The sequence below is a fragment of the Antedon mediterranea genome, chromosome 4 (assembly GCF_964355755.1).
Source record: "Antedon mediterranea chromosome 4, ecAntMedi1.1, whole genome shotgun sequence".
Classification (NCBI taxonomy): Eukaryota; Metazoa; Echinodermata; class Crinoidea; order Comatulida; family Antedonidae; genus Antedon; species Antedon mediterranea.
Genome location: NC_092673.1, coordinates 24,813,783 through 24,829,107, shown reverse-complemented (window position 1 = coordinate 24,829,107; position 15,325 = coordinate 24,813,783). Strand labels below are relative to the sequence as shown.

At 30.7% G+C, this 15,325-nt stretch overlaps 2 protein-coding genes and 1 long non-coding RNA gene across 4 annotated transcripts; 1 reads left to right on the top strand and 2 right to left on the bottom strand.

Annotated features, from left to right (window-relative positions):
* Positions 1-692: 692 nt before the first annotated feature.
* LOC140046097 (uncharacterized) lies at positions 693-5,857 on the bottom strand. Its single transcript, XM_072090617.1, has 16 exons — positions 5,679-5,857; positions 5,135-5,294; positions 4,886-4,983; positions 4,684-4,788; positions 4,487-4,582; positions 4,114-4,209; positions 3,909-4,004; positions 3,687-3,791; positions 3,472-3,567; positions 3,253-3,357; positions 3,046-3,141; positions 2,824-2,928; positions 2,578-2,715; positions 2,093-2,188; positions 1,832-1,933; positions 693-1,609 (listed from the first exon to the last, which is right to left on the bottom strand). Exons 1-16 carry the CDS (start codon positions 5,726-5,728, stop codon positions 847-849), a joined length of 2,307 nt encoding a protein of 768 aa, XP_071946718.1. The 5' UTR covers positions 5,729-5,857; the 3' UTR covers positions 693-846.
* A 2,365-nt stretch (positions 5,858-8,222) lies between these two features.
* LOC140047725 (5-hydroxytryptamine receptor 7-like) lies at positions 8,223-9,521 on the top strand. Its single transcript, XM_072092760.1, has one exon. The coding sequence runs from the start codon at positions 8,319-8,321 to the stop codon at positions 9,519-9,521; it is 1,203 nt and encodes a 400-aa protein (XP_071948861.1). The 5' UTR covers positions 8,223-8,318.
* Positions 9,522-12,611: 3,090 nt separating this feature from the next.
* Positions 12,612-15,193, bottom strand: LOC140047009 (uncharacterized). 2 transcript variants are annotated; one of them, XR_011844893.1, is made up of 4 exons: positions 15,086-15,193; positions 14,223-14,380; positions 13,761-13,845; positions 12,612-13,206 (listed from the first exon to the last, which is right to left on the bottom strand). It is a non-coding gene; the product is annotated as an uncharacterized lncRNA (long non-coding RNA). The 2 variants fall into 2 exon arrangements; XR_011844892.1 differs by having other exon boundaries at positions 12,613-13,206; positions 14,944-15,138.
* Between the last annotated feature and the right edge of the window lie 132 nt (positions 15,194-15,325).

Here is a 15,325-nt window from a genome sequence, read left to right as displayed (position 1 = left end):
TTGAAGAGATCTAATGAAGATTTAAAGATCAAGCAGTTAATTGAATACGATATCGAATGACTTTCTAACCAGAATCAAGGCACACTGGGGCTTAGGCATCAGACAACATCGTTTGCGTCAAATTGTATTTATCATAATAAACAATTTTTATACAACGAACCTACTTCTTAAACAATTAAATCTATTTTGTTATAAAAAAAAATGTTATGTGAAAAATGTTTAAAAGTTGAAAGATTCAGGCGCAATAGATGATTTTTTCTGTTTTTTTTTTAAATTTATTTTTGATTGGGCTGCTCCGGTGGCTTTTCTGTCATACGGAATAACTGCGTTGATGTTGAGCCTCTAAGCCACCTTGCATTTAAGCGAATTCATTCGAATCGTATCAGAGTTAAATCGACGTATGATCAGAGCTACCTTATACTATGTAGATAACTCTGATAGCTAGGTCTACTCGATGTAAAGGTCACACACTCTATTGAAGAACACATGAAAAAAAAGGGAGTGCGCTTGCGCGCTTACCAGTCAAACATTGCCATGGCTGTGTATCAGAGGTTGCACAATATTTCACGAGGTTCCGTGTAACGGAAAGTAACCCTTTCTACACGATTTAATGTATAATATTGTCTAAACGAACAACAAACACTTTTTAGATATCAGTTTGTTAGTAAAGTTTCACCAAAATATTTATTTGCCATAAAAATATATATACCGTATTGTTTTAATACATTTTTTTTGTATACAAATTTATAAATAATTATTATAATCCAAATATTGCACATGATTAAAACAGAGATTCAGTATAAAATATAATATTGATTATTGAATTTGAACATAATGAATGTTTTTTCAGATATTAAGTTTGGAAAGAAGAGAGATGAGGTCGTCAATCGGTGGTCGAGTTTTCTTGCATCTCACGGCCAACTCATTAAGTTGTTGCCAATGGCATGCCTGGGCTACTTCACACATAACAAAGCAGAGGGCAAAGATGTCGCTGGATGTTACTTCAGCAGCAGGTGGTTCCACGAGTGGTGATGTTATTCCACCCATGTCAATAATCTTGCCCATCCATTCATCACTTTCGTGTGAAAGGAGAATGTTTTCTGCCTTTATATCGTTATGGACTATGTCGTGTTGGTGGAGAAACTTCACACCATCTGAGACCGTCAATAAGATGTTCAATATTGACCACCTGTTCATGTTGGCGAATTTACTCTGCATTGCTGTTCTAAGAGTAAGAGATGAACTGTCTTGATCTCCAATAAATGAAGAGACAAGTTGATGAATGGTGTTATCATCATCTCTTACTGCGCCAAACATGAACGGAAATGATGGGTGAGCCGAACATAGTTGCATTGTGCGAGCCTCTAGGTTGATGTTATCTGCACTGCCATTTATGATGGTTTTGACAGCAACCAATGAGTTGGTCGGACTGTATCTCATTAGAGACACTTCTCCAAAAGCGCCTTGACCGATGACAACTGGTGTTTTCTTTTCGTCGACTGGTTTTAAATCTTTCTGGTTGATCAGGTTCACGGTTGGCAGGAGACTCAGCAATACCTCTGTTTTGTCTTTTCCTTGGTTTGAATCTGCTTGGGCGGGTAGTTGAATTCTATTTTGTTTAAAAAGTAAAGAAGTTAAATAATTTACCATTTTGTTTACAGAAATATCAGATACTATATTGCCTGCTTATTTAAATTATTACAATGTAAAATTATCTATTATTAAGGAGACTCTTTAACACTTGAGCCATGCAATAGCATTCTCAGTCTTAAAAAGAAGTCAACATCAGAATCTAATGGGCTTATTTGTGGAAATATAAGATAATCTTAACCTTTGAACATGATCATACAATTCCATAACCTTATTCTCTTCATTATTTAAAAGTTTCTTGAGATTGTCTAGTTCTCTTTCTTTTTGATCGCAATCAAGACATCTAAAAAAAATAAATAACAACTAAATTATTTATTTTGAATTAGCTTGAAATTATTTTATTAATATTTTTCTTCAAAATCAAGTTTATCATCATAAATATTTTAAATTCATAAGTGTACTAATTTAACTATTGATTATTATTGTATGGACCTACACTTACCCTTGTTTTCTTGAACTTTCTTTGCGTTGGCTACTTTTCAACATTTGTTTAGCTTCATTCAGTTGTTCCTTTGCTTCCTTATATTTACTTTCATATCTGTTGGAATTGCATTTTAATAAATTATATCAAAATAACATATTTATTTATATTTGTACTAAGTACTAATATGTAATTTCTAAGCCTTTTGAGAAAAATGTGTCAAGAACATTGTTTTACATTATCATCATGATGATTGTTATTGAATGTTGTTGATGTTGATAATCAGACTGTGATGAGAAAATGATGATGACATTGTTGGTGTTGACGATAATCATGATGATGATAATAGGGAAAATGAGCGAAAATTAGTTGTGATAATAATGATATGATCAATAAATACCCTTTGATTCAAGTGTAACAATTGATTTAGCTAACAAATCCTTTTTAATGCTGGATGTGGTGAATTATCACAACATTGAAAATGGGGTTAGCTTTAGCTTACTTACTTAGTGTTTGTAGAATTAAGTAATTCTGTTCTCTTCTTCAAAACTTTCTTCAACTGCTCATTTTTTTTCTTTAACTCTTCTACAAGCTTTTCAATTTCTTTCTTCTCTTTGCTCTGTTGGCAATATTTCTCATTCAGGCTGAATTGGCAATTAAACATAATGCTAGATGTGTTGATTTCACATTAAAATAGAGTTAGCATAATAGATGATCCTAATATTAAAAGTTATAAACTTGTCAATACTTACTTAGTATTTACAGCTTCTAGACATTCCAAATCTTTCTGCAAATCATTCTTTTCACTTGACACTTTCTTTATTTCCTCATCTTTGTTTTCAAACTCTTTCATCATTCTGAAATAAAAATAAAAATGTTCGAAGTGTTGAAAATGATATAGGGCTAGCTTAATAAACTGTAGCTCCATTACTATTAAACATGGATACAACAATAAACTTTTCAATAATATTTACTTGTCATTTACAGCTTTCAACTCTTTTTGCAAATCTTTCTTTTCACTTGACACTCTCTTAATTTCCTCATCTTTGTTTTCAAACTCTCCCCTCATTCTGAAATTAAAATGTTCGAAGTGTTGAATATGATATAGGGTTAGCTTAATAAACTGTAGCTCTATTACTATTAAACCTAGATACAAAAATAAACTTTTCAATAATACTTACTTGGCATTTAGAGCTTCTAGACGTTTCAACTCTTTCTGCAAATCTTTCTTTTTATTTGATACTTTCTTTATTTCCTCATCTTTGTTTTCAAACTCTCTCATCATTCTGAAATAAAAATAAAAATGTTCGAAGTGTTGAAAATGATACAGGGTTAGCTTAATAAACTGTAGCTCCATTATTAAACTTAGATACAAAAATAAACATTTCAATAATATTTACTTGTCATTTACAGCTTTCAAATCTTTCTGCAAATCTTTCTTTTCACTTGACACTTTCTTTATTTCCTCATCTTTGTTTTTAAACTCTTCTATCATTCTGAAATTAAAATAAAAATGTTCGAAGTGTTGAAATGATATCGGGTTAGCTTTCTAATAAATGGTTATTGTAGCTCCATTACCATTCAAATTTGTTACAAAAATAAACTCAATTTTTACCTGGCATTTACAGCTTTTAGACGTTCCAACTCTTCCTGCAAATCTTTCTTTTCACTTGACGCTTTCTTAACTTCATCATCTTTGTCTTTCAACTCTTCCATCATTCTGAAATTAAAAATGTTCGAAGTGTTGAAATGATATAGGATTAGCTTAATAAATGATTACTGTAGCTTCATTACTATTCAAATATGTTACAAAGATAAATTTTGCACTAATATTTACTTTGCATTTACAGCGTCCAACTCTTTTTGCAAATCTTTCTTTTCACCTGACACTTTCTTTACTTCATTATTTTTGTTTTTAATCTCTTCCATCATTCTGAAATTACGATAAACAGTTGGTGTTGCAATATATCAAATCAAAATAGGGTTAGCTTAATAAACTGTAGCTCCAATAATACAAAAATAAACTTTTCAATAATATTTACTTTGCATTTACAGCTTTCAAATCTTTCTGCAAATCTTTCTTTTCACTTGACACTTTCTTGATTTCCTCATCTTTGTTTTTAAACTCTTCCATCATTCTGAAATTATAATTGAAATGTTTGAATGTGTTGAAACATGATAGGCCTACAGTGTTATGTTATTAAATGGTTATTGTAGCTCCATAAAGCTTGATTCCCACTAGAACGTAACGCAAGGACGTAAACGCAACGCAAGCGTTTTAACCAATGACAAGCGAAGTTATAGACAGTTAGCAATCACAAGCGAATAAGCCATCGCTTGTGATTGATCAATTCACTTGCGTTGCGTTGCGCCGCTAGTGGGAACCACGCTTTACTATTCAAATAATAAACTTACTTGGCATTTACAGCTTCCAATTCTTTCTGCAAATCATTCCTTTCATTTGAAACTTTCTTGATTTCCTCATCTTTGTTTTTTAGCGTTTTCACAATTCTGAAATTAAAAAATTAAGACAAAAATGTTGGAATTGGTAAAATAAATAATTTTGTTTTTTTTAAATCCATTATTAATAGTGAATAAAGTTAAAAACTTACTGTGTTTTAGTAGCATAGAGTGATGCTTTCTTCTCATTCAATACTTTCTTCAGGTCTCCGTTTCTTTTCCTAAACTCTTTTACTTGCCTTTCACATGCTTTTTTCCTATAAAATAATAATTAACACATTACAATTTGATACTGTATATAAAAATAAGCAAACATTATGTAAATAATTGGTTTTTTTTTTATCTTGCTCATACTTTTCTTTCAACTTCTCTGCTTCCATTTCAATAGCTTCCATATTGTTTCTCTCGTGATCCAACGCATATTCAACATGACAAAGGAATGTACCCATGTTCTGACAAAAATAGTTTAATAAGAAATATTTGGAAGAAACAATGAAATGCTATTGAAACAAAGTAAATAAGCTACAGGATACTATATTGATGACAATAAATAATGTCAATATTGCAAGAATTATTAGGCCTAGAAGAGGAGTCTCTTCCTACCTTGTTGCCTTCCATTGTTCGCATAAATACCAAATCACCTGGATTAACAGTATTTGTTGTTGATGCTGAAAGTGGATCAGCATCTGCTTGGAATGATCCAGTTACTGGCTTCTTCTTTAACAGATTCATTCCTGTTGTAGTATGCAGTTGCGGATCAAAGCTACAGTACAAATAGAATGGATTCAGACATTGTTTTAGGCCTACTGTATTTGAGGCCTATTTTTAGGCCTAATCAATTTGAAAATACTGTAAATTATTACACATCTGGGCGACTAATAATATGGCCTAGGCCTAGCCTAGGTAGCCTAGGCCTACTATGCCTATAGCAGCTTACTAATATATATTAATATATACTTGTAGAGTAGATGTGTAATATTAAAAGTAATTTTAATTCAACAATAAATTAGGCCCAAGCCTAGGCATAATACTTTACTTTTTTTTTTTTTTTTTTTTTACTTTTACTTTTAGGGACAGACCGGGAGGAGGACAGAAGAACAGGCAGGAGGGGAAGGGGAAGAGAGAAGTTAAAAAAAAACTTTCTTACCGTCGTGAACGGCGCCAAAAAGGAAGTACATTGATGCTAGAATTCATCATAATGATAGCTTATGGACAACGTATAAATTATACAAATAAAATATTCAGGGTGCGTAAAGGTAAATTAATTCGTCGTATTTACAACCATAAAAAAAAAAATTCTGACGACTGGTGATAAAGAGGAGCTCCGTTTTCGGTGCCTTTTATACAAAGATACTATAGCGCCACGAACATTTTAGTGTGCGTGCCACACTTGTACGTCATGAAAACAATATCGCGTGTCCGCATTTATGTTCTAAATACGCGCTACAGGCATTGTTACGCTTTACAAAAAAATATATAGGATTATTCTTAATCAATTAATTCAAAAGATTTTCTAGTATAAGTATATATAGTAGTGTAACTCATTCCTTTAATTCTAATAAATTTTACTATTGTAATACATTATTGTTTAGGCGTTGAATGAGCTACTGGAATGATTCAGTGAACGAGGTGGTAAACCCAAGTAGCAGATACGAGCTCAGTACAAAATTGTTGCCATGAGACATAAACAATTATTCATTCATTCATTCTTTATTTTTAGCCTTAAAGGCCCATTTACACTAGGACGATAACGATCGACGATAAATAAACAAATTTGCATTGCTCATACATAAAACAAAAGAAATCTAATTTTTTTTTATTCTAGGACTATTTAGGAACCATCTATGCTTCCTTTGATGAAAATGATATTTTCAGACGTCCAATCAAATGACGTCATCATTAGTAAGAGCAATAATATCGTGACAATACAACGATATTTTTTGTTTATTGATCATGACGTCATTTGATTGGATTTAAAAAAAAAATTATTTTATCAAAGACAGAATAAATGAGTATTCTATAATTCTAGAACGAAAAACTTTCTAAATTATTTTGTTTTATATAAGAAAAATGCATGCTTATCTATTTATCGTCGATCGTTATCGTCCTAGTGTAAATGGGCCTTTAAAATCGAAATACATTTAAAACAAGGTAACAAAAACAAGACAGGTGAAAATCTAAGGAGGCAAGGATAAGCAAAAGCAATTAAAATCGCTGTAGCTCGCAGGCTTGCTTATCCATCCTTAGTTTTAGTAAATTAGTTTGAAGATACCGTAAATCTTCTAATATTATCTTCTAATTAATAGTAACCCACTTTATAAGTCAATCTATAATAATAATAATAACCCACTACTCTAAAAAGTTGGGGTGGGTTACTATATTCAGGTGCCTAATTTAAGATTAGTAATAATAGTAACCCACTACTCTAGTAACCCCCCCCCCCCCCCAATTCCCCTTCTAATAATTTAAGTAACCCATTTCAAAACTTGCTAATAGGCCTATTACCAATCAAAACGTGGCCTAATTACCTTAGGCCTACTGTTATAAATTCTGAAAGAAGCAGCAGAAGTGGATTTACAATATAAAAGATTAATTTAGTAGTAACAGTATGTACTAACCCAATAAATTCTCAAAAACACAATCCTAAGCACCTGAAAACTGTTTGGTACTTCACCATGAAATTATCGTTCGTTTCCTTCCATTTCTGGTTAAACCGCTCCACAGTCACACACGTGACGTGAGTAGATGACGCCGTATGGCATTCTTGCATAACCAGTTTAATTCTAATTGGTTTCATCTATTTATTGATTTATTTTATAATCATCGAATTATTTTTAATCTATTAGGAATGTTTGGTATAATGATATATTTGCATTGCATAAAACTTTTTAATACTGATTCAATTCTTACCGAATCCTTACCGAATTACCAAGTTATTGACACTTATCCGCGCTGTTATTTTTTCATACCAATAAATTATCCGCCACACACAATTAGTGTCCGTTTGTGGTGGTGTTAATTTTAATTATAATGATAACTCACGCCACCCTTGTTTGACCATCATATTCAACCATGTTTAGACGCTGGGACAATATCCTTTATTAGACAGGGAATACTTCCATTATTCGTTGGGTACCAAAGGTTTTATTAGGCCTCCCATGTGTTACATGAAAAGAAAAACATTTCATATAATTTCATATAAATTGTAAATATTGAATCTCAGAACAACATATTTTTTCGGCTTTTAAGAAGTTCACACTAGGCTCTTAGTTTAAGTTAGGTATTTAACCAAAAAACATTTTTAACTGCATTTTAAAGTTCATGTTTAAAATACATTTATTTTTTTAATGCCTGTTAGGCGTTTAATTATTTAGGATATCATCTGTCTTTCAACTGAAATTACATTGTTTAAAATCTTGGCGTCCTGCGCGTCTAAAGACAATACGACGAAGGAGGAGACAAGACAACAATCGGACTAAAGAATAACGTGTCGATAATCGCTAATGTTATTGTTGCTTTCAGAAGTCGTTGGTAATCGATTCGATTTTAGACTGTTTTATATTATAACTGTTCTCGGTGTAATCCATTGGCCGTGTATTGAATGTTAAATTCGGAGGTTGAAATGTGTTCCTTCAACTATGTTTCCACTTTCACGGTCAGTGCAAACGTTTAACGTACGTTCACACCGGAATGGAGTATTTATATTATTAATATCTGCTTAGATAAACGTACTTAGTGTGTGATTATGTGATTTTTTGCATCAAGATGAGCGAGGATAATTTATAGGATGGATTACTCGACGGATACTAATACAACAGCGCCTTCGGGTTTACCAGAAGGTGTTTTGATCGTTGAATTTGTAATACTTTTACTTCTAATACTCTGTACCATAGTCGGAAATTGCCTGGTGATATTATCCGTCTGGTTAGAGCGTAAATTACGCTCACCATCGAACTACCTATACGTGAACTTGGCGGTTGCTGATATGGCCGTAGCCATACTGGTCATGCCGATTGCACTGGTCACCCAAGTAACCGGGCAATGGCTCTTGACCGACGCAATTTGTGACGTGTGGATATTTTTGGACATCGTCTGTTGTACAGCTTCTATTTTGAATTTGTGTATGATAAGTGTCGATAGGTACCTTGTTATTACCAGACCGATGCAGTACTGTAAACGCAGAACTTGTAAATTTATGGCGATCATTGTTATGTGTGTTTGGATCGTGGCCATTATCATTACGTTACCTCCTCTGTTTGGATGGGGACGCAATGTACATGTTGACAATAACTGTCTTGTTAGCCAAAGTTTAGGATATACAATTTATTCAACAGTCGGTGCATTTTATGGACCGCTAGCGGTTATGTTAGTTCTCTATTATAAAATACACAAAGCGGCAAGAACAGCGGCAGCGGTTGAGAAACGAAGATTGTCGATAATTAACAATCTGGTAGGCGCAAACTTTGCAGTTAAGCAAACGGATGAAGTTTTAAAGTTGAACGCAAACGGTTCGGTAAAAACATCACCAGAATACGTCCAATCTAAACGACGAAAAAGCACTAGCATAGTTGGCTCTCTTTATCGACGGAAGAATTCAGTAATGCTAAAGACGTCAAATAGCCGGGAAAGTAAAGCCACTCAAACTTTAGGAATAATCATGGGCACGTTTATCGTCTGCTGGCTGCCATTTTTTATCGTGACTCTTGTCAGGCCGTATTGCGACTGCAATATTCAAACGTGGATACAAAATCTCTTTCTTTGGCTAGGCTACGCGAATTCGTTCCTTAATCCGATCATCTATCCGATGTTTAACCGAGATTTTAGGAAACCGTATAAAAGAATTTTAAGCTGCCGGTGTAGTGAAATGTCGTATTATAAATATATGCATGAACAACGCTCAACACCAAGGCAAAATTCAGAAAGTTATTTAAGTGAGCAGTGTTATAGGCCTAACAGTAGGAGTGGCAGCAGTGATGCTTCCAGCTTATAACTGTAGAAAAGCCCTCATTGCCTGTTCTCCATGTGCCACAATTTACAAAAAACAACCACTTTTATACGTACATTAACATTTTGAAGCATTAACTAGTGGTATGATAACTATCTGTTTTAACTGAGAATACAGGGAACTTACGAAGACCAGGCTTCTCAACTGATTTATTTTTATCTATTAATTTATTCAAGATCCAACAGTGTATAAAGAAAAACACCAATACAAGATCGCCATAAAATATGATGATTAGAGACGTGGACCAGTAAACTCGGTTTTCGTTGCGTAAAGCCTTAAACAATATTAACAAGTTTCGATACGATATTTATGATCCGAATTTATTATAATTATTGTAAAATAAAATATCCGTTTGTATTTAAAGTTTTCAAAATGATTATATTTTAATAAATTTATTTAAATTTATTATATTTAATAAATATAATAAAAAAATTTTTATACGCAAATAAAAATTCGTAAATATTGGAATTTTGTTTTGTTTATGTGTTTGTTGATAACCTGACACAAACAGATCTACATTTCCAGTGGTGTTTTAAGCATTTCTCCCCTAACCACAAAACGTACTTTCGGAAGGGGGCTTACTGCACCTCTCAACACACTGAACTAGGTTTGTGTTATATTGGGTAAACAATGACATCCCTTAATCTCAATTGTAATATTATAACCTCGAAGGGATTAATACAATCTAAAAATACTCAAACAGTAATCAATACAACTTATAATCCAAGCGCAGGCCCAGCCCTATAGACTGTCCGTATTTTATGTGCATGAACAACAGCCCATATAGGCCTAGGCCTTATTTGATCTTTGGTGAGCCAACGAAAGTTTCTATGAATTAAATTGCCATAATCATTGGAACTCAGAGACCCAAAATACTATCAATGCCACACAGCAAAATTCTGATTCTTGTTTTAAGAAAAAAAAAACTTGTTTCAAGCAAAATATTTCTTGAAACAAGTAAATTTTGACTTGTCCGTATTTCAATACTTTTTGGCTTACCAAGAATCGTAAAATTCTTAACAAGAATCACACAAATTCTTATCAAGAAAATTATTCTTACCAAGAAATAATACTTTAAGAACAATATTCTTACCAAGAGTTTAATTGCTTTTTTCATTCTTGTTTTAAGCAGTATCTGCCTTAAAATAAGTAACAATTTATCGATTTTTTTAAATAGAATTCTTGTTTCAAGCAATATTTTTCTTAAAATAAGTAAGAATATTCCGATTTGTATTTTTGTGTATTCTTGTTTCAAGCAATATATTTCTTAAAATAAGTAAGAATATTCCGATTTGTATTTTATAGAATTCTTGTTTCAAGCAATATATTTCTTAAAATAAGTAAGAATATTCCGATTTGTATTTTTTTGAATTCTTGTTTCAAGCAATATATTTCTTAAAATAAGTAAGAATATTCCGATTTGTATTTCTTGAATTCTTGTTTCAAGCAATATTTTTCTTAAAATAAGTAAGAATATTCCGATTTGTATTTTATAGAATTCTTGTTTCAAGCAATATATTTCTTAAAATAAGTAAGAATATTCCGATTTGTATTTTTTTGAATTCTTGTTTCAAGCAAGATATTTCTTAAAATAAGTAAGAATATTCCGATTTTTATTTTTTGAATTCTTGTTTCAAGCAATATTTTTCTTAAAATAAGTAAGAATATTCCGATTTGTATTTTTTGAATTCTTGTTTCAAGCAATATTTTTCTTAAAATAAGTAAGAATATTCCGATTTGTATTTTTTGAATTCTTGTTTCAAGCAAAATATTTCTTAAAATAAGTAAGAATATTCCGATTTTTATTTGTAGAATTCTTGTTTCAAGCAATATTTTTCTTAAAATAAGTAAGAATATTCCGATTTGTATTTTTTAGAATTCTTGTTTTAAGCAATATTTTTCTTAAAATAAGTAAGAATATTCCGATTTTTAATTTTAATATTCTTGTTTCAAGCAATATATTTCTTAAAATAAGTAAGAATATCCGATTTGTATTTTATAGAATTCTTGTTTCAAGCAATATATTTCTTAAAATAAGTAAGAATATTCCGATTTGTATTTTTTTGAATTCTTGTTTCAAGCAAGATATTTCTTAAAATAAGTAAGAATATTCCGATTTTTATTTTTTGAATTCTTGTTTCAAGCAATATTTTTCTTAAAATAAGTAAGAATATTCCGATTTGTATTTTTTGAATTCTTGTTTCAAGCAATATTTTTCTTAAAATAAGTAAGAATATTCCGATTTGTATTTTTTGAATTCTTGTTTCAAGCAAAATATTTCTTAAAATAAGTAAGAATATTCCGATTTTTATTTGTAGAATTCTTGTTTCAAGCAATATTTTTCTTAAAATAAGTAAGAATATTCCGATTTGTATTTTTTAGAATTCTTGTTTTAAGCAATATTTTTCTTAAAATAAGTAAGAATATTCCGATTTTTAATTTTAATATTCTTGTTTCAAGCAATATATTTCTTAAAATAAGTAAGAATATCCGATTTGTATTTTTTGAATTCTTGTTTCAAGCAATATTTTTCTTAAAATAAGTAAGAATATTCCGATTTGTATTTTTTGAATTCTTGTTTCAAGCAATATTTTTCTTAAAATAAGTAAGAATATTCCGATTTGTATTTTTTGAATTCTTGTTTCAAGCAATATATTTCTTAAAATAAGTAAGAATATTCCGATTTTTATTTGTAGAATTCTTGTTTCAAGCAATATTTTTCTTAAAATAAGTAAGAATATTCCGGTTTGTATTTTTTAGAATTCTTGTTTTAAGCAATATTTTTCTTAAAATAAGTAAGAATATTCCGATTTATATTTTTAGTTTTCTTGTTTCAAGCAATATATTTCTTAAAATAAGTAAGATCCGATTTTTATTTGTAGAATTCTTGTTTCAAGCAAAACTTTTTTTAAAATAAGTAAACAAGAAGTCTATCAAATAAAAACCAGTAAATGTTTACTTATTTAAAGAAAAGTATTGCTTGAAACAAGAATTCTATCAAATCAAAATTCGTAAATTCTTACTTATATTGGGAAAAAAATTGCTTGAAACAAGAATTCTATAAAATATAAATCATTAAAAATTTATTTTAAGAACGATAAATGAATACTCATTTTAAGTAATATTTTACTTAAACAAATAAATTCAAGAATGTTATAAAACATAATATTAACAATACTGTTATTTTCATTAAGAACTACAATTTACATGACATTAGGTACAATAATATATACAACTTCTTTAAAACAAACTTGTTTTTATTAATAATAAAATGCCATCAAAAGAAAACTTAAAAACATTAAAATGGTAAAATACAAATTTCGTAAAATTCTTCTCCCGCACCTGGGCTTTAAACTATTAGGTGTCTTTAAATTTATTAATGTATACTAATGATGATTCAACAGCCTTTGTCAAGTGTACAGGTGTGTTTTCATCACAAATCACTAACTGTTAAAGAATAGTGAGGCCAACTTCTTTTCATTTTGGATAATCGAAATCCAGAAGGTAAAAAGTGGAGAGGAGAGTAACTAGAGCCTCATCTAATTTTGCTTTCTTTGTAGTTAGAATTGTTTGCTAAACTTTAATGTAGGCCATTTCTGTGTCCAAAAGCAATACCGGCATATTACCTGATCGGCGTGAAGACCAGGATTCTGGATCTTTATTCATGTTCCTAAAAATGAAAAGAGATTAATATAGTTTTAGTTATTACTGTATTTAAAATATGTGTAACATCATCAACTAATTGGGTACGGTGTGGTTTTAGAGTCCTATATCTGGGGCGGTAAACACAAAAACATGACGCAATATTAGAACGGTGGTAAGAATAATTTTACATTATAAGACATAAGGGTGGGTGGAATATGCATTTGAACTTTTTAATCACAAACTTTGCCCTGTTTATACCGATCCCAAAGACAGGCCTGGCTGTATCTATTATTTTTAGTTAAATTATTAGGGTCTAAATTTATTTTTAATATTACTATTTAGGAAGACAATACGCAAAACGGTGCTCAATCCTGATTGATGTTTTTATTCCGTATCAATGTTTATAATAACAATCATACAATTAAATGTAAATTTTGTTTAATTGTTTGATTTTAATAAATTATTGTAAACATAGTATTTACCTCGAATTTTAAGCTATTTTAAAAAAACACTTTAAGATATTTTTTTTTAATGTACATAATGTTACTTGTATTTTAAATTTTAAAAAACACTAAATACCTTCAAGGTCGGCAGACTTTTTTTGATGAGTTTTTCCCAACAAATATGTTTGACAGATTTGACAACATATGGGTTATCTTTGAACCTAACCAAAAATAACAAATTGAAAACATTATATTATATAAATTTATTTAAATGAGTGGAATAATGTATGGACATAAACTTGATATACTGTAGCTCAAATTTTTAATAATGTAGCCTACAGTTTTGTAGATGGTCAATGTAAAAGGAAGGGGAAAGGGTGGGCTGGCCAGGAGAGCATTAATATGTCAAAAATTAATATTCATAAGTCATTTATTTAATTTTAGTTGTCAAAGGGAGGAGTGCATGACACTAGCTTGAGTCGAACCAAGCTGTTAAAAATACGTACACAATATGTACACGTATTTTCCTCACTACCATTGGTCCATTATAAAACTATTTATGAATAGATAAAAGTACAAAAACATACACTGTACTTACCAGATGGAGGACTGGTGTTTCTCTTTAAAATACCAAAATAAACTATATTATTCTCTTCTTTGGAAAAATTTGCTAAGCACTTTTTTAAAAAGCTTTCTTTTGTATTTCATTCCTCTTTGCCTAGTAATAATTAGTATCCTTCGAACTTCTTCAATTACCTAACAAATAATTTAAGATATTGTAAATAACACAGTTTTTTAAAAAGAAATTTAATATAACAATTTTAGTTATGCAGTACGTATGTTTTTTGTTTGTTTTTTTAGTATGTTTTTTTTAAATTTAGAGTTAAAAACATAAAGTTTCAATATCGATGTGATCACTTCGGGGATTACTTAGTGTGTACAATTAATTAAATATAAAGAAGTGTTTTTAAATGTCATATTTCTCATTGGAATATGTGTATATAATACAGTATAATCCTTCGTAGATATTTCATGGCTACATTACAAAATAACTGTTACATTATAATTGTATTATCTATTATTAGGCCTTCCTTATACCTAGCTGAAATAGGTCCGACAATATTTGTCCCCTCTGTCAATGTCTGAACTAAAATGCTAAGCTAAACCTATACACCTGTCCGTCAGTACAGGCATAGTAGGCTAGCCTAGACCTACTAGTTCCAGGCCTACAGTATTACTAACTAGGAAGGAGCCTAGGCTAGGGCCAGGCAAGGCCTAGACTGCTGGCAGATTAAAATATAATTATTAGGCCTACGAACCTGTTAAAATGTTGACCATTTCTTCATCTATTTCTCGGATCTTCAACAAAGCGTCTTCCTTCGACATTATATTAGACTAATCTTACTAGGCCCATTGAAGCATTTAATATATAAATTGCGATGAAAGGTGTCTTTTACTTACAAACTCTAGATTTTGAATGATTACTTTAAAAAACCGTTGGCCATGATCCCGCCGGGAGCTAGGTCATCGACCACACACAGTGTTGTTTTTCAACTATAACCAAAAATTTATCGCTGGCCTTTTACCCAGAATGTATAAGGTCATTATACTGCTCAACGTTAAAGCATGGAGGTATAAACCTCCATGGTGGTTAAAGCAAATCTGTAAAACGTCTGGACCAACAGTAATACGACAGACAAT